Source organism: Prionailurus viverrinus, chromosome C1 (genome assembly GCF_022837055.1).
Source record: "Prionailurus viverrinus isolate Anna chromosome C1, UM_Priviv_1.0, whole genome shotgun sequence".
Classification (NCBI taxonomy): Eukaryota; Metazoa; Chordata; class Mammalia; order Carnivora; family Felidae; genus Prionailurus; species Prionailurus viverrinus.
Window position 1 is genome coordinate 187,796,316 of NC_062568.1, and position 22,802 is coordinate 187,819,117.

The 22,802-nt window shown below is 52.8% G+C and overlaps 2 protein-coding genes across 9 annotated transcripts in view; both read left to right on the forward strand.

Annotated features, from left to right (window-relative positions):
• DLGAP3 (DLG associated protein 3) overlaps positions 1-3,980 on the forward strand; it is a 61,953-nt gene extending 57,973 nt beyond the window's left edge. For all 5 annotated transcript variants that reach the window (XM_047873662.1, XM_047873665.1, XM_047873666.1 and 2 more), the window contains 4 exons: positions 506-990; positions 1,935-2,026; positions 2,264-2,407; positions 3,123-3,980. In XM_047873662.1, the coding sequence (XP_047729618.1) occupies positions 506-990; positions 1,935-2,026; positions 2,264-2,407; positions 3,123-3,341 (940 nt within the window). In that variant the 3' untranslated portion in view covers positions 3,342-3,980. The remainder of the gene's footprint in view (positions 1-505; positions 991-1,934; positions 2,027-2,263; positions 2,408-3,122) is intronic.
• Positions 3,981-8,818: 4,838 nt separating this feature from the next.
• Positions 8,819-12,787, forward strand: SMIM12 (small integral membrane protein 12). 4 transcript variants are annotated; one of them, XM_047873449.1, is made up of 3 exons: positions 8,846-8,950; positions 9,108-9,177; positions 11,853-12,787. In XM_047873449.1, the coding sequence occupies exon 3, from the start codon at positions 11,858-11,860 to the stop codon at positions 12,134-12,136; it is 279 nt and encodes a 92-aa protein (XP_047729405.1). In that variant the 5' UTR covers positions 8,846-8,950; positions 9,108-9,177; positions 11,853-11,857; the 3' UTR covers positions 12,137-12,787. The 4 variants fall into 4 exon arrangements, with proteins under 4 accessions (XP_047729404.1, XP_047729405.1, XP_047729406.1 ...); XM_047873450.1 differs by having other exon boundaries at positions 9,108-9,169; XM_047873448.1 differs by lacking the exon at positions 9,108-9,177 and having other exon boundaries at positions 8,819-8,950.
• The last annotated feature ends 10,015 nt before the right edge of the window (positions 12,788-22,802 follow it).

A 22,802-nucleotide genomic window follows, 5' to 3' on the forward strand; every position in this document is an offset into this window, starting at 1 on the left:
ATCCTGGCTCAGCTGTTTCGTAGCTGGGTGACCAATGGCCTCTCTGGGCCTTAGTTTACTCGTTTCTGAAGGGCTGAAGACAAACCCAGGCAGTTGTTGTAAACTAGCAAAGGCATGCTGTTTGTCCAAATGCTGAAATGTTTCTGTGTTCATTGGTAAAGAGCCACCACCCTGGTCCCTCTCTCGCCCTACTGCTTTGCCCCTTGCTTCTGCAAGGCTGTGCTCTGAGCACTTTGGGTGCGTCCATCCTGATTGCTGTATGCCAGCATCTTTTCTGCCCACCGAGTACAGATTGTTAAATATTCTGAATACCACCCCTGTCCAGAGGCAGTGCAACAGGAATTCTGTACCCACCTGCAAGGGCTGGTATAGTTCAAGGTCGTGGATTAGTGTCCATCACATTGTAGGTTTCTTTTCTTCTTCCTTTTCCTTTGGGCCTGGGGTGGGGGTGAGGATGGCGATGAGAGCAGGAAGGGGCAGGGATGACAGACACCTCTCTCACCAGGCGGGCAAGGTTCAAGCGCTCCAACAGTGTGACGGCGGGTGTGCAGGCAGACCTGGAGCTGGAGGGCCTGGCTGGCCTGGCCACAGTGGCCACAGAAGACAAGGCCCTGCAGTTCGGACGTTCCTTCCAGAGGCACGCTTCTGAGCCCCAGCCAGGGCCCCGGGCCCCCACCTACTCAGTCTTCCGCACGGTCCACACACAGGGCCAGTGGGCCTACCGCGAGGGCTACCCACTGCCGTACGAGCCGCCGGCCACCGATGGGTCGCCAGGCCCTGCCCCTGCCCCCACCCCTGGCCCCGGGTCCAGCCGTCGGGACTCCTGGATGGAGCGCGGCTCACGTAGCCTCCCCGACTCAGGCCGCACGTCCCCCTGCCCTCGGGATGGCGAGTGGTTCATCAAGATGCTGAGGGCGGAGGTGGAGAAGCTGGAGCACTGGTGCCAGCAGATGGAGCGCGAGGCGGAGGACTATGAGCTGCCGGAGGAGAGTGAGTGGGGGACCCTGTGTGCGCGAAGAGATCACCACTGGGGGTGGGCGGAGAGCCGTGGAACAGGGGGGCCCTCTGGTTGGGCTTGAGTGTGCCTCTGTGAGGACTTTGACCTCCATACGTCTCCCCTTGGCAGCATGGCATGCTGGGAGCTCTTGGAAGGAAGTGGGGAGCAGCTTCAGAGGCTGAGGTCAAGGTCGGACAGGGAAAGTGACCAGATGAAGGAGCTGGGCCTCTTAGGAGATGGCTGCCAGTCCAAGTCACCCAGTCCATGGGGATCAAGGGGACTCTGTTCTCATCTGAGCTGGTGTGGGAGTCCAGGTCTGATCTAGCGAGTGGGACCATACTTCAAGGCAGAGGGCAAGGCAGTGCATGATGTTAGATCACTGTCTGAGGCCTAGGTGAAGGAGACACAGCCCTGTACTGAGGGAGGCCATGGCCCTTCTCTGCAAATCCATCTGAGGGGAGACAGTCATACGTCAGAATCCCTACATTTATGGAATAGTGACTAAGAAGACAAGAGTCAGGCATATGAAAATTTCCATAATTCTTAATGAGCCAAGGAGTCCTATACTGATGAGTGACAAAATTCGACCAATGGTGGTCATCGAGCTAGTGCCTGGCTAAGCCTAAAGGGCCAAGTTGGGGCTGGCTTCCGTCTGTTCCATGACATGGGAGGGAAGAGAGACACAGGAGCATAGGTGCTTACGAAATGGAGGTTGTATGAAGGAAGAAACACTGGTGTCTGAGGATACAGCTGGCCTGGTGAAATGGGGTAGGAGCTGTTTGTTAGGAACTTGAGGATGGGATGGGGAGGGGACTGGAGGAGACAGACAGACAGAGAGTGCCAGATACGGGAAGGTTGAGTCATTCAGGGCAGACATCTTGGAGGCTGGGAAAGGAGAGTCATCCGGCCCTTCCCTGAATCTCCTTCTGCTCTCCAGTCCTGGAGAAGATCCGCAGTGCAGTGGGCAGTACACAACTTCTCCTGTCCCAGAAAGTTCAGCAGTTCTTCCGGCTGTGTCAGCAAAGCATGGTGAGTGCCCATGGGCTAGAGCCTACTAGGTGTGCGTATGCCTGGAGGTGAGACCAGGTGTTTGTGCCCAACAGGGAGAGGCCTGGGCTCGCTCTTGTCTCCCTGTCTCTCATCCCCCCACCCCACTGTCCCAGGTTGAACTTCCTGACAGTGAGGGTGGATGGGGCTTTCTCTGGTCCTGGCTGGGGCACAGATCTTCCTGACTGGCTGCCTCTCCTCTGTCTCTCTCCACTAAAGGACCCCACTGCGTTCCCCGTGCCCACCTTCCAGGACCTGGCGGGTTTTTGGGATCTCCTGCAGCTCTCTATCGAGGATGTGACCCTCAAGTTCCTGGAGCTACAGCAACTTAAGGCCAACAGCTGGAAACTCCTGGAGCCTAAGGTAGGGGAGAGTCCCTTCAAGCCAAAAGGACAGACTGGAAAATGCCCTTCCCCAGACAGACCTGTTGTGGGGAGAGGCAGGGGAACAGAGGACATTCACAGGGAGCAAAGGCAGTCCTGGACAGGTGATGGTGACCATCTTCTTTCAATATGATCCCACTCTTGGTCACTGCCATCTGCTTGGCCCTGTGCTCATCACTGCCTGAGCTGCCAGAGCCCCGAGGTGGCTGCAGCCGCCTAGGACCAGCTGTAGTTTGAAGAAGCAGAGGAGCGAAATTCCAGACTGCCCTTAGCTTGGACCTAGGCACAGCGGGGACCTTGGCGGGCCCGTCAGCCCTCACTTCACTAGAGGTTGTCTGTGATGAGGCCCAGACGTCTAGTAGCGAACCCCCATTTCCTTGCACGAGTCAGGGAAGCCGCACTCCTCCCGACTGGGGGGATATCGCCCACTTCCCACCGTCTCGGAGGAACGAGCGCTCTGATGCGAGTAGTCGCGAACGGCGACACCAGGGGGCGCCCGGTTTCCTAATTTTTAATGAAAAGTGGCTTTTGACCTTGCCGCAAGCACCCCCGGGACTTCTTGGCCGGCGTCGGTGGTGGCGGCGGCTTCGGACGGTTCTCCCGCGCGGGAGCCTGGTGTCAGTCCCACGGGAGGCGGGATCGGGGGTGGGGGGACCCCGACCTCCAGACTGAGCCGCCGCCCCCTCTCCCGGCAGGAGGAGAAGAAGGTCCCTCCGCCGATACCAAAGAAGCCCTCGCGGGGCCGGGGCGTGCCGGTGAAGGAGCGCTCCCTGGACTCGGTGGACCGGCAGCGGCAGGAAGCGCGCAAGCGGCTCCTGGCGGCCAAGCGCGCCGCCTCCTTCCGCCACAGCTCGGCCACCGAGAGCGCCGACAGCATCGAGATCTACATCCCCGAGGCCCAGACCAGGCTGTGACCGGCCCGGCCCGCCCAGCCTGGGCCCGGGCCCGCGGTTTTCTACCCGTACTGTACACCCAGCGTCGAGGTCACTGTGAACGCGGGCCGCCCCGTGCGCCCGCCCCGCCGGCACCGCACGCCCCGGCCCCTCCTGCCCGTCACACTCTCGTGGGTTTTTTACCTTCCTGACCCCACGCGAAGGCGCCCGGGCTGGGCTGGGGGCCGTGCCTCTCCACCCTGCGCCCCCACCTGGACTCCCCTCCCTCCTGGTCCGACGCTTCGTCCCCACCTCCTCCCCACGGGCACCATCTCTGCCATTACTACCCCCCACGGGCCAGGCCGGGCCGGGTCCCCCATCTGGGCTCTGCGTCCCCCCCACCCCTCCCCCCACCCCGCGGGGCTGGGCTTCGTGGGGATCAAGCTTCGTGGCTTTTTATGAAGAATCCCGAACCCCACCTAGGAGCCTGCCCCACCCTCCCAGGGGCTCCACCCTCAGCCCTCAGCCCACCGGGCCCAGGGACCACAGTGGCTGGACCAACCCAGGACCAGGGCGCCTGGGCCTCTCCCCTTTCCCAGCTGCTGGGGAGGGGAGACGGGGCTTCCCCTCACCACACCTGTGGCTGTTCCCACATCCCCTTGAGTATCCCAGGAAAAATAAAACGGCAGAACTGCACTCGAGCCGGCTGCTCTCTCCAGAAGGAGCCACCTCTGCCCCGTGCATGGGAGCTGGGGGTGGTCGGGAAGCGGGTGGTGGGAGGGGAGGCCGGTAGCCGCTCTTTTGATATGGGGAGAGCCCAGTCGCCTGAGCCAGCTGGGGCAAAGGGGATTCGGCCCCCTGGTGGCTGCGAAGGATCTGAGCCCTACTGGAGGGGCCCGGGGGCAGTGAAGAAGGGAGGGTTTCCTCCTCACTCCTCCTAGTTTAGTCCATTTCTCTGCCTCTCAATGCTCCCAGGCTTCCCTCCACCAACAGGGCAACCCAGAGTCCAAATCCTGGTTCACCGGCAGGCCTGCGCTCAATAAACAGGGTTTGCTGTTATTCTTAGACATGGATGGATACTGGTTTCCCTTCCCCGAAGGGTCCGGTGTTCCCTCTGTTCCACTCACTACTGATCAGCAGCAGAAACATTATTCAATTTAGTGTTGTCACATTTTTCTGATGCCTCCTCTGGGTGGGCACTTTGGTGGGGGGGTGCGGGGGGGGGGGGCAACAGAACTTTCCTGGGAAGCTAAGAAGAAACCCAGACCTGGTAGTGATGGCTAATGTTTATGGGATGTTTGCTCCGGGTCAGGCAGGGGGAGAGCGATTTACATGAATGGAGCTCATCCTTATGACAGGTGAGAGAGCTGAAATCCCAGACAGGTTCAGTGACCCGTCCAAAGTCACAGGCAGGGCTCATAGTGGTGGACCCAGGTCTGTCTAATGCCAAACCGTGAGCTTTTAGCTCTACAGCTTTCCCAGTCCAGAAAGGGTTTGATGACAGCTCCCACCCTGTCTGGCAACCCCTTCTGGTCCTTGGGGTTGATGTGTCACCCTGAGGCAGGAAGAAGAGCCATCCAAGTCTCTGACTGCCTTTTTGGGCCACATTGGACTAGCCAGTTCTCATTCATTTATTTAGCAGGTATTTATCAAGAACCACTGTTGGCACTGGCCAGCACCTGGAACATAGCCCTGAACAAGTGTAGTTGCTATCCTATGGCACTAACGGTCTTATGGGAAAAACAGATAAGTAAACAAGCAGTTACGGAATAAGGGTGAATGCTGGAAAGAGCCACTGGAGCAGTGCCAGGGCCGGGAAGAATGTTCCAAGGTCTGATAACAGCTGTGCAAAGGCCAGGAGGAGGGAAAGCATTGAGAGTGCAAAGGCTTGACCATGCTGGGCTTTTGGGTCAACTTGAGGAGAGTGGGTCTGGGTCCTGAGAGCCACGGGGAGCCATGGAAGGGTTTTGAATAGGAGAGTGGCAGAAGCAGCTATTTTCCAGGCTGGTGTGGGAGACCACCTGAAAAGCATGAGGTCGTACACACACACACACGCCTAGATGAGGCCACTGGAAGGTAGAGAGGAACCCTATATGTTCCAAATTCCCCAAAGTGAGTCAGCTTGGAGCTGATCCCAAACAGATTCCTGGGCCCGGTCCAAGACTGTGAATAGACTCTCTGCCCCCAAATGAGTCTTTAACAAGTGTGCCAGGTGATTTTGATGGGCAGCCAGGTTTGAGAACATTTAGGTTGGATGACTGTCCAAAAGTTTCAACTAGAAATGCCCATTTGTCTATTTCCCCTGGACTTGCCAAGTGAGCCTTTGGCTGGGTCACTTTACTTCTCTGAGATGGAGTTTTCTCATCTCTAAAATTGGGTTTGAACTGGATGATACTCAGAGCAATCCTCTGGAGTGGATATTGTTACCATCATTTACAGCTGAGAAAACAGGCTTTCAGAATTTAAACTTACCCCAAATCACAAAGCTGAGAAGTGGCTTCGTCTGAGTTTTACCATCTGCACTATACAGCTCTTTATGGGTCTATGTCTTTTCCCAGAAACTGGGCTGGGTTTTCCAGGACCATGAGGTATATGGGACTGGCATAGAGGAACAGGACAGCCCTGAACAAGTGTAATGGGCATCTTGCTACAGACAGGACATCTACATCTCCCCATGTGGGGCTGATGTGGCAGGGAGTCCCTGGATGTTGAGGCCTGGGGAGATGTGCTGGGCTCCACGGGCAAGTGAAGGGTTAGATCCAGCCCCTTTGCTTAAATTGCTCCCTGTTTGGCCATAGCCAGGCATATAAACAGACAGGTACATACAAAGGGAGGCCTCTCCCAGAGGGGCTGAGGAGACCAGAGGATAGAGCCTCTAGCAGCCAGTTGATTCTAGGAAAGCTTTCTGCAAGAGAGGCGTTTTGAACTGGGTCTTGCAGGATAAGTTAGAGTTTTGCAGCAGAGGAAGAGAGGGAGGACGTTCATTTCAGGCAAAGGGACCAGCTGGGGCAAACGAATGGTAGGGTAAGTGTATGTGGGGTCATGGGAAGAGCAGAGACTGGCAGTAGGTGACAGGCTCAGAGAGAGGCCAGAAGGGACCCATGAGAAGAGAGGGAGTTTTAGCTGGAGATTTCAAGGTTTTATTTAAGGTTTTGAAAGACCCTTTGGCTAAGAATGGAAATGGACTGGGGGGAACAATGGAAAGCAGGAAGACCACTCAGGGAGTTGCTAAGGTGGTCCAGGTAAGAGATGATGAAGAACTTCAGAGACATTCCAGAAAGCATAAGCTGGGTTTGGGGAATAATGCAAAGACGAAGAGATTTTGAAGGTGTCATTTAGGTTTTTGGCTTAGGGAATAAGTAAAGCCTTCAGTGGACACAGGCATTACAGAAGAAGGAAGCAATTTGGGGAATACTGAACATACCAGTGACCGTTTACTGAGCACTCGGGGCGGGGGGGGGGGGGGCAAGCACTGTGCCAAGCACTTTATACACAGAAGGTGATATAATACTCAGAACCACCCTAGGAGATGGGAACTTATTGCCTGTGTTTAAACAAAGGATGTAAACAGCTTTTCTGAGATTAGCAGGCAGCAGGGCCAGAATTTGAACCCACATTTGATTCCTAAGTCTGTACGCTAGAGCTCCACTCAGTTCTGCTTGACGGAACTACCAGCCATCCCTTAAGACTCAGCTCAAGGGTAGGTGCCTCTGGTGAGCACTCTCTGATTCTTCCTGGGCTCCTCCTCTGGGCTACTTGTGCATGCTTCTGTTGTCACTCCCTTGGCAGTTCACAGACCCCTCTGCTTCCAGGGCCGGGCAATCTCTTCAGAAAACTCCTGGGACAGGGGTGGTCACAGTCAATTTTGCATCCCCACTGCCTAGAACATGTGGATTGGCTGACTGAATGCTAATTATTCTAGGCAATTCTATTTCCTTCTCCTCTCTTTTGAGGAACAAGTTCTGCTAATAATGGTTTCTTACACATTTACGTGTTTCTTTATACTGTTCCTTTCTCTCTATCTCCACTTCCAGAGCGTAGCACTTTTTTTAAAAAGTTTATTTATTTATTTTGACAGAGAGGGTGGGAGAGGCAGAGAGAGAGGGAGAGAGAGAATCCCAAGCAGGCTCCAGGCTGTTAGTGCAGAGCCTGACACAGGGCTCTATCTCATGAACCGTGAGATTACAACCTGAGCTGAAATCAAGAGTCGGACACTCAACTGACTGAACCACTCAGGCACTCCAGCACTGACTTCTTTGAGATCATAGAGGAAGGGCAGCTAAGTGATGCCCTAAGCAATCTAGGAGGCTTCCTGTTTGGAGGTGTCCCTGAAGCTGGAAAAATGAGCCAGAGCTACTTTGGTAAAGAAAGGTGGGAGGGGCACTCCAGGTAGATGAAAAAGCATAGTAAAAGAAGGCACAGAGGTGTGAACTGTTTGGTCTGCATGGAGGAATATGAGTTTAGCCTGCGTCCTACAGATAAACATGCTTGGCTGAGACTCGTGGAACAGATGTCAGAGGGGCTAGTGGGGGGTTACGGAACTTGAGCTTTGGTGTTTTTCTCTACACAGTTGACCCCTGAACAATGAGGGCATTAGGGGTACCCACCTCCTGAACAGTCGAAAATCCATGTGTAACTTTTGATTCGCCCAAAACTGAACTACCAATAGCCTACTTTTCACCACAAGCTTTACAGATAACCGTTAACACATATCTTGTATATTATATATATATATATATATATATATATATATATATAATGTACTGTCTGCCTACAATAAAATAAGCTGGAGAAAAGAAAATGTTATTAAGAAAACCATAAGGAAGAAAAATATATTTATGGTACTGTACTGTATTTATTGCAAAAAATCCGTGTATAAGTGGACCCACACAGTTTCAAACCTGTGGTTCGAAGGTCAACTGTATGTGATCAAATACGTGTCTGTACAGGGCATAGTGGATACAGGGGGAGTGAATACTTGTATCTGAGGGGTCAGATAAGACTTAGGTTTTACTGCATTTCAATTTTTTGTATACCAACGATAGTACCATTTATTTCCCTGTTGCTCTGTGCCTGGCACAGCACTTTACATGCATTATCTCATCAAACCCTCCCAACCTTCTGTGAAATAGGTGTTATTACCTTTATGCATAAGCTGGAAAGGAGGCGCAGGCTGATTAATAATGTTCCCAAGGTCACATGGCTAGAAAGCTAGCCCAGCTCTGAAGCGTTCTTAGAGTTCTAGACTATATTCTGCTAAGAGGATCTTGAAGTCAAGGAATCTGTCTTTAATTTTTGTGTGCCCAGACCTAGGTCTTAGAAGACGCCTAATAAACATCAGTTGAATAAAGAATGGATGACCTTCCACTTTCTCCCCGCGACAAGCACGTGCTAACGTCACTGGGAAACCTCCATACCACCAGGGGGCGCAGTACCCTTCTCTGTGCAGCGGGGCCTGCTGAGGACGCCTAGCTTCCTCTGGTTCTCTGGCTGGAGCTCAGCCAATCGCCGCGCTCCGAGAGAGCAGGCGCCGGTGGGCGGGATCCCGGGGCGAGGGCCTGCGGGCCGCTGGGAGTGGAGACGTCGGTGCTCCAGGCGAGTGAGCGGGCGGAGGACGGGGCCCGGACGGTGCAGTGCGGGCTGCGGCGCAGGTGAGCACGCGGTCCCGGCGGGCAGTTCCCTCCCCCAGAGCGGCCGCCGGGGCCGCCCGTTGCCGGGGGGACGGCTCCAGGCAGTGACCTCTGAATTAGGGAAGGGTGATCGCGAGTGTCTGCTCCCGCCCCGGCCTGACAGCTCCTCTCTTCCCAGGGCTCGGAAGCTGAGTCTGGGCTCCCAGCAGACCCTTTGCGACCAGGGCTTCTCGGCCTCAGGCACGTGGGTGAGAACGGACGCCGACAAGGCCACCAGCGTGGTGGGATAACGGGCAGGGCCTGGGAGCCCAGAGGAGGGAGAAGGGCAGATACTTGGACGTGGACCTCAGTTGCGCTCCCATCTCTGGGCTGGTCTCGAGTGACGGTCAGGGTCGGTCCTTCCACCCTGTCAGATCTCATCTGCCCTTGTTAACATTTCTCAAATCTCGGAACTGCGGCTTCGGGTCTCATTGGGTCTCCGGGGCGCCGGTACAAGGACAGGCTTCCCGGGAACCCACTTGACCTTTACCGGGCTCTCAGGCTCTCTCTGTGTTGGGCCGGAAAGAATACGTTCCAGTATTTGCTGCTTTCATTTTGATACCCCAGGGATGACTTGGAGAGTATTTAGCTTCTTGGAATCAGAAAAGTAGCCTGCTGTATTCCTGCCGCCTTTTGAGGGCGAGGGGGTGGGTGACTGCTGTGATTTTACACTGGCGGGTTGTCTGAGCTGTCATTCATTCATTCAACAAACTGTTTTGGGGAGCATTATACCAGGCGGGGGGGGGGGGGGGGGTTGGTGGTGCACACAGACATGGTCCTTGCTCTCTTGGAGCTTAAGTGTTTTGAGAAATGCAGATAAGTAGGGTAGGCTGCCAGCCCAACATCTGTCACAGAGAAAGTGGTTCTAAGTGTTGAATAAATGAATGAATTGACTAGTTGGGGAATGATTAGAGTGGGCAGGACGACAGAGAGACCTTTGCTGCATGTGGGGAGTGATAGGAATTGTGGACTCATGCTTGCTGTGTTTGACGGCAAATGAGGGATTTGAATGGAGGATTGCTGTTTAGAGTAAGTGTTTACTTATAGGGAATTTGCATAAAAGGAAAGAAAATGAAGTATTAGGTTTGAGGTTCTTCATCGGAGTTTTAACAACTTCTAAGTCTTATGATTTCACAAATCTGAGTAATCTTAGAGTTTGTCCAAGAGGGAAGCTCTTCCAGATAGTGACATGCCAAGTAGTTGGGAAGAAATTGCAGGAAGCTCTCCCCAAGTCCAGGACTTGGAGGAAACAATACACCTGTCTGCAATGTGTTCTTACCACTAGAAAGAGCACAAGCATTGAAGTTCGGAGAGGCCTGGATTCAAAAGCTGTGGCTGTGTCACTTCTAGTGATCCTGGACAAGTTAACATAATGTCCCTGAGCCACTGTGGCCTTAGACACAAATCTGGGCTGATAATTCCTGCCTCATAGAGGTGTTGTAAAGATCAGGTGATGACTAGTGTGTGACTTGTCCAGCATAGGGCCTGGTGCTAAGACAAAGGACCCAGAGGGGAACCTTGAGGCTGCTGCAGTTTTTTCCTTGATGATGATCCATTATAGTCTTAGTGCACAGAACACTGGATTTCTCCAAAGAGAATTGGAACCAAAAAGAGAGAATCATTTTATCCTTGGTGAGGTTTCAGTTGTACACTTTAGACCAGAGATAGCCAAGTTGGAGAAACACCTACAGAGTGCAAATGGAATGATCTTTTAGTTGAGACTTTGGGCAAGTTAGTTAACCCTCTGATAATGCCATCTACTTCTTAGAGTAGACATGACGATTAAAGGGAATACTGTATATAAACTGCTTAGCCCAAGGACTGGCACGTAAGAGCTTAATTTACTTACTTTCAGGACGCTCCAGAGCCATTCCACCTTTTTTTTTCTGCCATGGGCTTGTACAGTGTTTTTTTTTGTTTTTTTACAGAAAAACTCAAGCCCTAGTTTTTCAGTGTTGGTGATATTTTTAGGAGTTTATTATGCAAAATGAGGGTATGGGCTTTGTTGAAGAGAATGTATATTGTTATTTATCTATCTATTTTTGAGAGGGGGTGGAGGGGCAGAGAGAGGGAGAGAATCCCAAGCAGGCTCCACGCTCAGCAAGGAGCCCAACGTGGGGCTTGATCTCCTGACTGTGAGATCATGACCTGAGCCGAGATCAAGAGTTGGATGCTTAACCAACTGAGCTACCCAGGTGCCCCGAAGAGAACGTATTTTGAAAGAGGTTTGGGCAGCAGTTTTGTAAAGTATAAATATGTCTCATTGTTAGGGAAATCAAGGTCAGAATAGGAAAAAATCATCATTTATATAACATCCAGAATGGTTGAGTAATGGATTAGGGTTTTGGCCACTTAAATATGCTCCTTATTATTTTTGTGAGGCAAAGAAACTACTTCTCATTATCTTGGAGCCAGGAGACTCATAGTGGGACTACACATGGTAGGAAAATTATGGCTGGCTGTGTTCATGGAGAAACTGCATAGAGCGGAGAAAGGCTCTTGTCCATTCCTGTAATGTTGGCAAACTGTGGAGGCAGGGCCTGGGGTCAATAACAGACTTGAATCTTTGGTAGGTAAGCTCAGAGGTTCCCTTGTGGGGAACACTGCCATGCATGGTTGTGTAATTGTCAAAGAGTATAGTACATAAAAGAGATTCTTCCCCCTTTCCCTAACAATCATATCTTTGAAAACTGCCTAGGTTGTTTCAGGGCCCGAACTGTCGCCTAAAGCAAGGTACCCTCTTGGATTACTCTGCCTGGGGTGGATGCTCAGTAAATTGTGCCTGCTTCCTGGGAAGTGGAGAGCCCCAGTGGGTTGGGTTGTCCGTATTCGGGGAAGAGGGGGTGCTGGTTTCTCCCTAATGTGGCCTTGTGCTCTTCTGCAGATGTCATGTGGCCTGTGCTCTGGACCGTGGTGCGTACCTATGCTCCCTATGTCACATTTCCTGTGGCCTTTGTGGTCGGGGCCGTGGGTTACCACCTGGAATGGTTCATCCGGGGAAAGGATCCCCAGCCCGCGGAGGAGGAGAAGAGCATCTCTGAGCGCCGGGAGGACCGCAAGCTGGATGAACTGCTAGGCAAGGACCACACCCAGGTGGTGAGCCTTAAGGACAAGCTGGAATTTGCCCCTAAAGCTGTCCTGAACAGAAACCGCCCGGAGAAGAACTAATGGAGGACACAGAGCCCCATGGGTCCTTCTGTGGGCCATGAGTGGCCCTGCCACCGTGTCTACCCGGCCCCAGAACCCACATGTCATTTGCTTTGTTGCTTCTTCTGGCCCTTCCCGCACCACCCAGCCTTGCACATACTGGCTGCTGTTCTGTCGCCAGGCAGACACGTGAGCAGCCGAGGGGCCAGTGAAGAGGAAAGGCTCTTGGGGGTTCTGGCCTGAAGGTTGCATCCGTTGTGTGGTGTGCAGGCTTCTGCGCTTCTGGGCGTGCTGCTGGGAGAAGTGTTATAAACGACGGCCGTCTGCTTCTGCGGGGAGGCTCTTCGGCCTCAGCGGGGAGGGGCTGGAGTTGGGGCTGCCTTAGGAGGCATGCCTGCAGGCCTAGTTCCTGTGTGCACTGGGAAGAATTCAAAAAGCTACCTGGCTTCTTTCACTAGTTTGCCCTCTTCCTGTGCTCATTCTTCCTGAAATCCTATCCTATCAGGTCAGGAAAGAGACTCCTCGGGGAGGAAAGCCTTTTTCTGTTCTTGGAAGTCCAGGCAGTTTGCCTTGGGACAGGTGAATTTGCTTGAAAACAGTCATGATTTTTCACCCCCCCCCCCCATCACTGTATGGTACAAAACTTGATTAAAGTGGCATCTGAGAACCATATTGATTGAATCCTATCTTCCAGATAGTGTTGGGGTCTCCTTAGGAGTTATGCAAGTGCAGGCACTTCAGGGGTGGATAATACTGGCCTTTAACTAAGGGCTCCGGGGCCCAGGCAGTGAGTCCTGGACGTGCAGGTTCCCAGCAGCCTTTTTATCATGATGGGAAGAGGCTTATAGGATATTTCAAAGTGTGAATTCAGTGTAGACCAGGGAGCTTAAGAATTGCTATCAAATTTCCCAGTTGTACACAGAACTACATTTTTCCCTATAAAAATAATATATATACATTAAAGAACATTTGGTAGAGATTTAAAAAGGGTCAGCCCCATGCCCAACCCCAACTAGGGCTCTAGTACAACTACAAAGGTAGCATTTTGTTCCCTTTCACTAATTCTTGGCATAGGTTTTTAAGATTTTTACATTATTGTCCACTTAATTTTATATTCTTTCTTTACATAGTTTCTCATATCATAATCATTTTTTCTATCTTATCACATGGTCTTCACAATCCTACTTTAATAGCTTCACAACTGCCCATCAAGTGGGAAAAATATAGTTTTCAGTAATTTCCCAGTTGCTGGACATTTGGATTGTTTCTGGTGGTTCACTAGTGTAAATATTGCAATGAATATCTTTCATAAAGCTTTTCCTGCATTTTGGAGTCAATGGCAGGAACCACAAATGGCATTTTGGGTGAAATGGATGTGCAGTTTTGAGGACCTTGATGCATAATACCAAAGGTCTTTCTTAAAAAAAAATTTTTTTTTTCAACGTTTATTTATTTTTGGGACAGAGAGAGACAGAGCATGAACGGGGGAGGGGCAGAGAGAGAGGGAGACACAGAATCGGAAACAGGCTCCAGGCTCTGAGCCATCAGCCCAGAGCCCGACGCGGGGCTCGAACTCACGGACCGCGAGATCGTGACCTGGTTGAAGTCGGACACTTAACCGACTGCGCCACCCAGGCGCCCCCCAAAGGTCTTTCTTAAATGGCTGCAGGAATTTATACTAAATGCTGCCGCTTAAGATGTCACTAGTGCTGTTGGAAGGGCAGTGAGAGCAGAGGGTGGGAAGAGGTGTAAGAACCTATTGTCCATGAAGTCAACTGACATTTAACCTAAGTGAGCAAAAGCAAGTAAGGAGCATATGATGAAGAATGAACTGTCTTTCAAGGTGATGGGGGTGGGGGTGGGGGTGGGTTTGTCCTGCTTCTCTTCTCTTGGGATCTGAGGCCTGCTGGTATAACAGGTGGGTGGAGGTGGGATTCCTGAACAAGTGGGTGGGCGGAGCCGGGAAGATGTGGAAGGGGGTGGCCAGAGGAGAGAGCAAGTCGTTAGTGGTCCTCCTCAGTCCCTGAAGCGAGTGGGGATGCTGAAATGAGCCACTGTTGCTTTTAGGGAATAAATCTAATGAGTGTGTGAGTGTCTAGCACTGAGGTAAGCATGAGATGTCTGGTTCTGCAAGGGTGTGCCGAGCTCAGCTTGGTTAGCCCGCTGGCCGGTGACAGACCAGTGCTGCCGCCCTGTGGTGGTCCTGAGCATGACCAAGCCTGGCAGCCCTTCCCTGGGCTTAAACAAGGAGTGGCAAAGGCGCATGCCCCCAGGGGTCAGTCGGGGGAGGGTGGGGGGGCTTAAGTGAGCGGGGCTTAAGTGAATAGGCCAGGCCAGGAATTACAGGGACCGGCCTGCCTAAAGGGGGCAGTGGCCATGCAGCATCTTCCAATTTGTGATGCCAAATTTTTCGGTTTTTTTTCTTTTTTCTAAAAGATGCTAGAAATTTAGAATATTACGCATTTTTTTTTTTTTGGAAACTTGATTTTTAAATGTTGACATTTGATTTTTTAAAAAGAATTCAAAGCCTCCTAACATACCCGTGGATTTAATTTCATCCAGTAGCTGCCAATTTGTGACTTCTCAAACTGTCTCTTTCCTTTCAGTGAAATCTGCGAGGTATACATTTTTTTTTAAAGCAGTATAACAACTTGTGGCAAATATTAGGGCCCAGGATTAGTTTCTCTTGAAACCAGTCTAATAGATATTAGATACTTAATATCTAATATCAGTCTAAACAGAACTTTAGAGGATAGAAAACCTACAGAAACCGCACCAAAAAAGTTTTCCCACAAACTAAGACATTTTTGGATTTGCAGATATTTCAGAATAACCCTGTCACTGCTGATGTAGCTCCGCCCAGGGCCTGGCTGCCGAAGCCCTGTCTTTGGAAACCTACATTGCTCCCTTCCAGGAGTCTCATTTTATGCCCCCTCTTGGGCAGTTTCATTTCCTAGGGTTTGCCCTCACTGAATCTCTGCCGCCAGCAGGCCTATTAATATCCCCAGCTGGCTCTTTCTTTCCCACCGCCCGTGGTGGAACTCTGACACAGTGCGTGCCTTCTTGCCTCTGCTCAGGTGACATCGAGTAGCAGGGTTCCTGTGGTTGTGGGCAAAGGCAGGCCAAGGTGGCTGGAATGAACCAGGGCACTGGTTTCTTCCATGCTTGCTGATTCACCTTGGAGGCACATGTCCCTCTTCTGGACTGGCCCAATTGTCACGACTCACTGAAACACATTATTAGTAAGGAGAGGTGCTTGGTGCTTGCTAAAGGTGCTTGGCCCCTTCTCGGGTGTTTTCTCGGTCCAGTGATGGTGGTGGCTTTAGAGCAGGGTTATCCTGTCTGAGCTGGGCAGGAATCACTTCTGTCCCCTCAGAGACCCAGTGTCTGGTGCTTTTCCACTCCCTCTAGAGCCTTTCCTGTGCCTGTTGCTGTGTTAGCACAAGTCAGCTGGGCAGCTGCCAGGATAAGCCTGCCAGGGAGCCCTTTGACTCTCGTCGGCTTCCCAGGGTCCCAGGCTGGTGGGACTGTTGGCCGAGTGAAACACCATGGGATTAGCCTCCCTGAAGCTGCCTGGGAGCCGGGCAGCAAACATGGAAAAGCTGTCTTGCCTCCCTTTTCCTTTTCCACTTTGGTGTGGACGTCTCTGCACTTGTAGAGTGGTGAGCCTGGGCAGTGTGGCAGAGTAAAAATAAAGTGCGTTCTCGAGTCCAACAGTTGAGTTATGAATACTGCCTCCGCAACTAGCTGAATGACCTTGGGCAAGTCACTTAGCCTTTCTGAACCTCACTGTCCTCATCTGTAAAATGGGGATAAGAATACCTATTTTTGCTGGGTGGCAGCAGGCTAAGGTAACATGTAAAGTTTTTAGCAGGGTCTATGACAACCAGTAGGTAGGTGCTCAATAATGTTAGCTGCTTTCATTTTACTGCAGGAAAAGCCTCCATTTCCTGCAATAGTTGCATGTATCCTTGTGATCCTGGTGAAGTGGGGATCTGGAGGCAGGACCAGGCTTGGCTGGGAGAGTGATAACAGGACCCTGACAGGCCTGGTGGCTGAGGACTTCTTAGGAATACTTTACAGAAGGGACTGCCTTGGATAAGAACCAAGCTGGCCAGACCTGTGTCACTAAGTAGCAGTTCTGTTGGTGCCGTCTGCACGGTCAGAGATGGGAAGTGGGGAGCAAGGGGTTGCAGAATCCCCAGGAGTCCTGTATCAGGAGCACAGGTAGAGGAAAGAGCCTTGGACTTGGGGACAAGGAAACTGGGTGACATGGGACATGACCTTTCACTTCCCCTGGACTTGGCTTCTCCACCTGCAAACTGGGGACGTGAGTGTGTTCCCTGCTGATGGTGTAAAGAGAAGGAGAAACCAATCCCGAGGACGCTTTGAAAACCGCGAGTGCTACGTGATAGTCCAGTGAAGCCTTACTTCTAGCGCACTGGATGGCAGCCAGTCTGAATAATGAAATGGAAAGAAATGCTCTTCTATCCCTTTTCTGTACACAGTCTCCCAGAGTATTTGCTAAAGAGCAGTCTTTGGGATACCAGCTTTAAGAATGGAGAAGAGTAATTAGTCTGGATTTCCCTCCAGTATCGAATGATAGGTTTGCAGATAGCTCCGTAATCTAGTTGTGTGACTAGGAAAGTCACTTCACTTCTCCAAACATCATCTGTAAAGTGGGGATGCTTCTGCCTCCCTCACAGAGTTGGGAAGATTGAGGGAATCCACCCCAGGTTTGGCGTGGAGCCCTCCCCCTCTGTCCTGTTTCTCCCTTGTTGTCTGACTCCCTCCCCCACCCCCCCTCTTGTGGGCTCCATTGAGCCAACCTGCAGTTACCCTCCTCTGTATCGCATCATCTTGCCTAAACTGTCAGTCTCTTCCTGGAAATTCTTCCTATCTCTGCCAGCATTTTCTTTCTAAAAGACATTTCTGATGAGGTCACTGCTTAAAGACCTCCATGGCTCCTCTCACCAGAGCCCCTGGCATGCCTCACTCCTTCTTTCACCAGCTTGCTCCAGCCTTCCTCCCATCATCCCTGGGAAAGAGGCCAGCCTTTGCCGCTTCCTGAGCACATGATGCTTGTTCCAATCCTGATACCTCTGTGTCCATCGTGTGTCCCTCCTCCTTGGCTACTTGGTGAACTCCTGTGACACTGCAAGATATAGTACAGGCTCAAAGGCACTTTTCTAAGCGGAGGCTGTCCTTCCCTCCCTGCTTGTCCAGCCCTGTGGTCATTGTCCTGTGGCATTTGTTACAAGGCACCGTAACGGGTGTGTGTCTTCCCCCGTTAGACTGTGAGTTCCTTGAGGGCAGGCGCCACGTCTTATCCACCTCTGCCCCTCGCAGGGGGCCTGGCACAGAGTCATTTTCAATAAATGTTGAGTGAATTAAGAGGCCCCCTGAGTGTGATTCTGGGGTGGAGCCAACAACTGGGGCTGGGTGCGGAGACCAGCTTCTATGGAAGCTGAGGGGGCAAGACCACTGGGCGTGTGCTTTGAGGCGCCTGGCCGCCTTGAGCTAATGGCGGCACTGTGTTGCTACTGCTTTGTCTTCCCCGAGGCTGGTCATGAGTGAAACCAAAAGAAGCCACTGGCTTCATTTTCCCAGGGTAAGTGGGGCTTGGGCAGAGGGCTGGCTTTCCCCACTGGGTGGGACCTGGACCAGCATAGCCCATGATGAATTTGACCCTGATGACTCTGTAGTGGGGAACAATGTCCTCAGGAAAGCATTCAGGAAGCCCTTCGTGTAGTAGTGATCAAAGCCCTGCAGCAGCTCGGCAGGGTGGATGGGAATGCTCCAAGGAACCCGGCAAGGCCCTGGGATGGAGCCCAGGGAATCCCTTAATGCCCTTACCAGGTGGGGCTCTCCCTCAGCCTCAGCAGAACCCTGGGCCAACCCTGGGGGACACGGAAGTCCTAGGGAGGCCTGGGAATGCCGGGGGGTCTGAGGGAGCCCCTGCTTTGGGAGTGTCTCCGTTTTGTCTCCATTCATCCCTTAGGCCGGGGAGGGCAGGTGGGCTGCTAGGTGAGGCAGGCTTCCATTTCCTCATTTCACCTAAAAGCTGAGGTAAACCTTGTATTCACAAGAAGCCCTCTTCATTTGTCCCTCATCCCCAGTGAGTTCAACCAGAAGGGAGAAGAGCACTGGTTCCTGTTAGGCTGACAGGGGATCTGAGGCCCCGAGCGGGAAATGGCTCACCCCAGATAACCAGCAGAGCTGGGTTTGTAGCCACCCGGTGCCCCCTCCCCTTCCCAGTTTACATGTTGTCATCACACCAAAGCAAGGTCAGCTGGCCTGCAGACCGGTAGACCCGATGAGGGAAGCACCCTTTGAGTGCAGGCTGGCCATAGGGCACAGCTGGGGCCCTCTGTGGGCGGCTCACGTGACATACCTCGGATGGAGGCCGCAGCCTGCTTTTCCTGCCCCTTCCCACTTTCGTTTTCCCAGTGCACGGACCACAGACAAACCTTTAGGGGTAGCTCTGCCTCTCTGACGCTCTCCATGCTGTTTTCCCCACGCGCAGGAGGGTAGGAGGTCACAGACTTTCCCACAGATGGAGCCCCGTGTGTTTATAATTTGGTCAATTGATGACAAGGTTTGTTTATCTACTGTTGTCCCTAAAGCCCCGTCCTTGGCTGGCTGTCACCTCCCTGACATATGCTGGGGCCTCGAAGGGCTCCGATCCCGGCCCTCCCCGCTTCCCCTCCAAGAAACTCAGCTCTGGAGTGAGGCTGCTTGGGTTCAAAACCCAGCATAGCCGCTTAGAACTCTGAGGCCTCATCCAAGCTGCCCAGCTTCTCTGTTTCAATTCCACGTGTCAGGTGGGCTAATACAGGACTTATCTCAGGGGGTCATTGTGAAGATTAAGAGAAAACATGCAAGGCATTTGGAACTGAGACTCACTGATAGCCCTCAGGAAAGGTGGTTATTTTGATTCATAGCAGTTTTTTTGTGTTCCACGCATGTACTCTTGCAACAAGCCCCTGTTCTCTGGGCTTTAAGAGGAGGTTCCTGAGTGTAGAGGGGAAATGGGCCTATAGTAATGCCGTGGCAGGAGGCTGGGGAGTGGTGAGGGCATTCTGATCCTCAGCTCTGAGGCCCTTTGGCTTTGCCATTTGGTGCTTTTCTGCCCCAACCCCTGCTTCACTGTCTCCCCCACCCCCCAGCCTCTTCTGCATTGCTTTGGCATCTCGCAGCATCCCCCGGTTCCAGCTGGGTCCCCGACACCCACACAGCCCTGCCTTGGTTGGCCCACTGATTGGCCTGTAGGCAGGTGGAGGTTTCTGGAGGAGGCTGTAGAAGCTGGGCATCTGAGGGGAAGGGCCAAGCTGAAGGGGTCCTTCCTGGGTTATCGTGGCTCTCGGAGCACCAACCCAGCTGACAGTGTGTGAGGAGGAAGTCCCCCCAGACCCCTCATCAAGAGGAGGGCCTTAATTTGCTAGGGTGGCTGCAACAAAATACCACAGTCCAGGTGGCTTAAACGCAGGCATTAATTTTCTCACCGTTCTGGAGGCTAAAAGTCTGAGATCAGGTGCCTGCAGTGTTGCTTCCCTCTGAGGTCTCTCTCCTTGACTTGGAGATAGCTGCCTTCTTGCTCTACCCATGGTGGTCCCCCTGTGCACTTGGGTGGGTGACACCGCGTCCGGGTGTCTTTTGTATCCAAATCTGTTCTTGTAAAGACAACAGATTGGATTAGGGCCCACTCTTAATGGCCTCGTCTAATTTAATCACCTCATTAAAGGCCTTATGTCCAAACACAGTCACATTCTGAGGTACTGGGGGTCAGGACTTCAACATGAATTTTGAGGGGACACAATTTTGAGGGTAAGGCAGCGGTAGGGAAAAGGCTGCCTCTGCCTCAGGGGAGAGACTTGGGTGTGGGGTACCCAGCCCCCTGAGGCAGGGGCCTGCTGGCCTCTGGCACTGGCCTGGTTCTGGGGTGAAGCTGGTGCTGGCTCCCCCTCGCCTCCCCAAGAGACCGTAGGGTAGCAACTAAATGCCTGAGGCCGGAAGACACTGTGAGCTGATTATCCCTGTGGTCTCTGGGGTGAAGGAACAGTCAGCGGGCCCCAGGCATGGGTCCTGTCCTTCCCCTGCCTTATCAGAGCCTAGACGCCCTTCCGCCTCGAGGCAGCCTTTACAGGCCTGGCCATGGCCCCAGGCTCTCCCAGTGGGGGCTGACTTTGAGGGGAGAACTCAGCTGCCCTTGTGTTAGCTGAGCTCTGCAACTCACAGTAAGTATCCTTTCAGGTAGGGAGCGGTAGAAAGGCACCGAGAATTATGATTTTTTTCCAGAAGATTTACCTGCCTGCTTGGGTTGGTTCATGCTGATATTCCAGTATAGACATTTTCCCTTGAGCTCATGTGTGTTTTGATAAAAGCAGAGCAGGGTGGGAAAGTGACTCAGATGTTTGCTGGGATTCGGAATTGGCCACAGATAACCAGCCAGCACCTTGCTTTGGCCCGGAGCCCACCTCTGTGTCACTTTCATGCAGCCCTGTTCAGCAGATTAGAGAACATTTCAGGGGCCTCTGATGGTGCCCTGCCCTTCCCCAACCCTCGTTGTATCCCTCTGGGGTCTGCAGCCCCGGGGCTCGTGTGGCCCCTGGTTCCCTCAGGGTCCAGAGCCAACGTACAGGCAGGGGTGATGGATGCTTTAGGACAGGCTGCCAGCCACCTCCTGCCCAGCCAGCTCAAGTCCTGGGATTGCGATGTTCCGGCCTCTTGGAAGAGAGCTGGAGGACAGCCGCCCCGGTTCTCTGGTGGCCCTCATTAGTCTCGGCACCTGAGGCAGACAAATCCCAGCCAAGAACAGGGACATAAGCTTGCTTGCTGAGCTCCTGCAGGCTAAGTGTTGGGTGGGTGCTTCACGAAATCTCACTTAATCCTCCCAAGATGCCTGCAAGACAGGGATTGTCTCCATGTTAAGGAGGTGGAATCTGAGACTCAGCCACTAAGCCACCCTCTTAAGTCACAGGTGGAGAAGGTGGTGCCACTTAAGCCCAGGTCTGCTGGTTTCGGAGTTCTTTTCTACCCCAGGGAAGCTGGCGGTCCCTGCTGATTTCACTGTGCCCATGGCCTTTCTTCCCCTGGGACAGGGAGGGTGGAGGGTGGGAAAACTGGTGAGTGCTTCCTCCCTTCCTTTCCATCTCCAGAGACCTCTTTGTTCTCCCCATTCCTGGACACTGTGGGCCTGGGGCTCCTCACTGGCTGAGCTGGAGCTCTCAGGTCTCCAGTGGCTAGCTGGGAATGAATAGGGTAGTCACCCCTTGACCTGTCTGGCTTCCCACACCAGCCCCCCTCCCCCAGGCAGCCACAATGGCCTGAGGCTGATTCAGGGCCTCCTTTATCAAAAGTGGAGAACAATGCTCAGAGGCAGGCTGCTGGCGGCTGGGTGGGTACAGCCCCCTGCCCTCTGAGGGTTGCTTCTCCAGTGCCAGAAGTTGAGGGAGGACTGTCCATGTCTGGGGTCTGGGGTAGAAGGCCTAAGGGGGCACGTGAGAGGAGGGGGTAAATGGTACCCTTCCCTTACTCCCAGACCTGAACGTGTCTCCCAGTACAAAGCAAGGCTAGGGGTGGTATGACTCCGCCTCCCATTAGCTGGGTGACCCTCTGCCAATGACCTCATTTCTTTGTGTCCTTGTCTTGAACATGAGGCTTTACTTCAATGTCACCAGGTAACAGAGAGGAAAGCTCTCAGTCTAGTGCCTGACTCCATAGAAAATGCTCAGTTGCATTTGTTCCTAGCTGCCCCCTGTCTTGCTCTCTCTGATCAGCCTCTCTTGGGAGGCAGGGTTCATGGGGGAGGCACTGCCTGGGAAAAGACTTTTCTTGGGTCTAGCTGGAGCCTGGAGGGAAAGGAGGCCTCCCTGCTCTCTTGCTGTGCTGTGCTTTTCATGACCCAGAGGAAGCTGAAGGAATCCTGAGCATCCATTCTGATAGGCTAGATGGTTGAAGGGGTGACTGAAGAGCCCTTCATAAGCCTAGAACCGTGCTCAGTGTGTCCCAGAGGTATGCAAGGAGACACGGGAAAGCCTTTCCCAGCAGAAGGCCTGAGATCCTGGAACTGGGGGCTAGGGGACTGTTACTGAGGAAGGCCACACAGTCTTTAAAAATAGGTCATTTTGTTCTGATTGGGCTTGGGTGGGGTTTGGCAAGGAGGTGGAGAAACAGGGCAGAGGCCAGCAGGGAATTCACCCTTGAATCAGAAATGAGGTGAGATGGGTGGCTTTCTTGGCAGGGAGAGTTGAATCCTGCCTGGGCCAGGGGGTGGACAGGGAAGCCCCACCACTGCCCCTGCCCCCAGCTTTGCCGAGCTGTATTTTCAGAGACAGCACAGGAAGTGGGCTTTCACAATGTCAGGATACAGGAAGCTATCGGACTATTGAAGGCCACTTCCTGTGAGCTGGTCATTCACATACATTTGTCACCGGCTATCAGGCCTTTTGGGTCCTGCCATTGTCTGGAGGGGCTGCAAAAGCCTGGGGCCGCCAGCAGAGGCTCTTGGACACAGAATGCACTATTGTGCTGAACTGGCAGCACCCCATGGGGTGGGGAGGAAAGCGGTGGGTGAGAAAGGGACAGCCTGCCTCTCATTGTCACTGACTGCACAATGAGGTTGGGGGCTGGGGTCTGCTCCTGCTCATGGGAGCCTGAACTTCTGGGAGAAGGGATGGCTGCAGCA

Coding starts and splice junctions, on each gene's coding strand:
- SMIM12 (XM_047873448.1), top strand. CDS start 11,858: ATGTGGCCTGTGCTCTGGACCGTGGTGCGTACCTATGCTCCCTATGTC.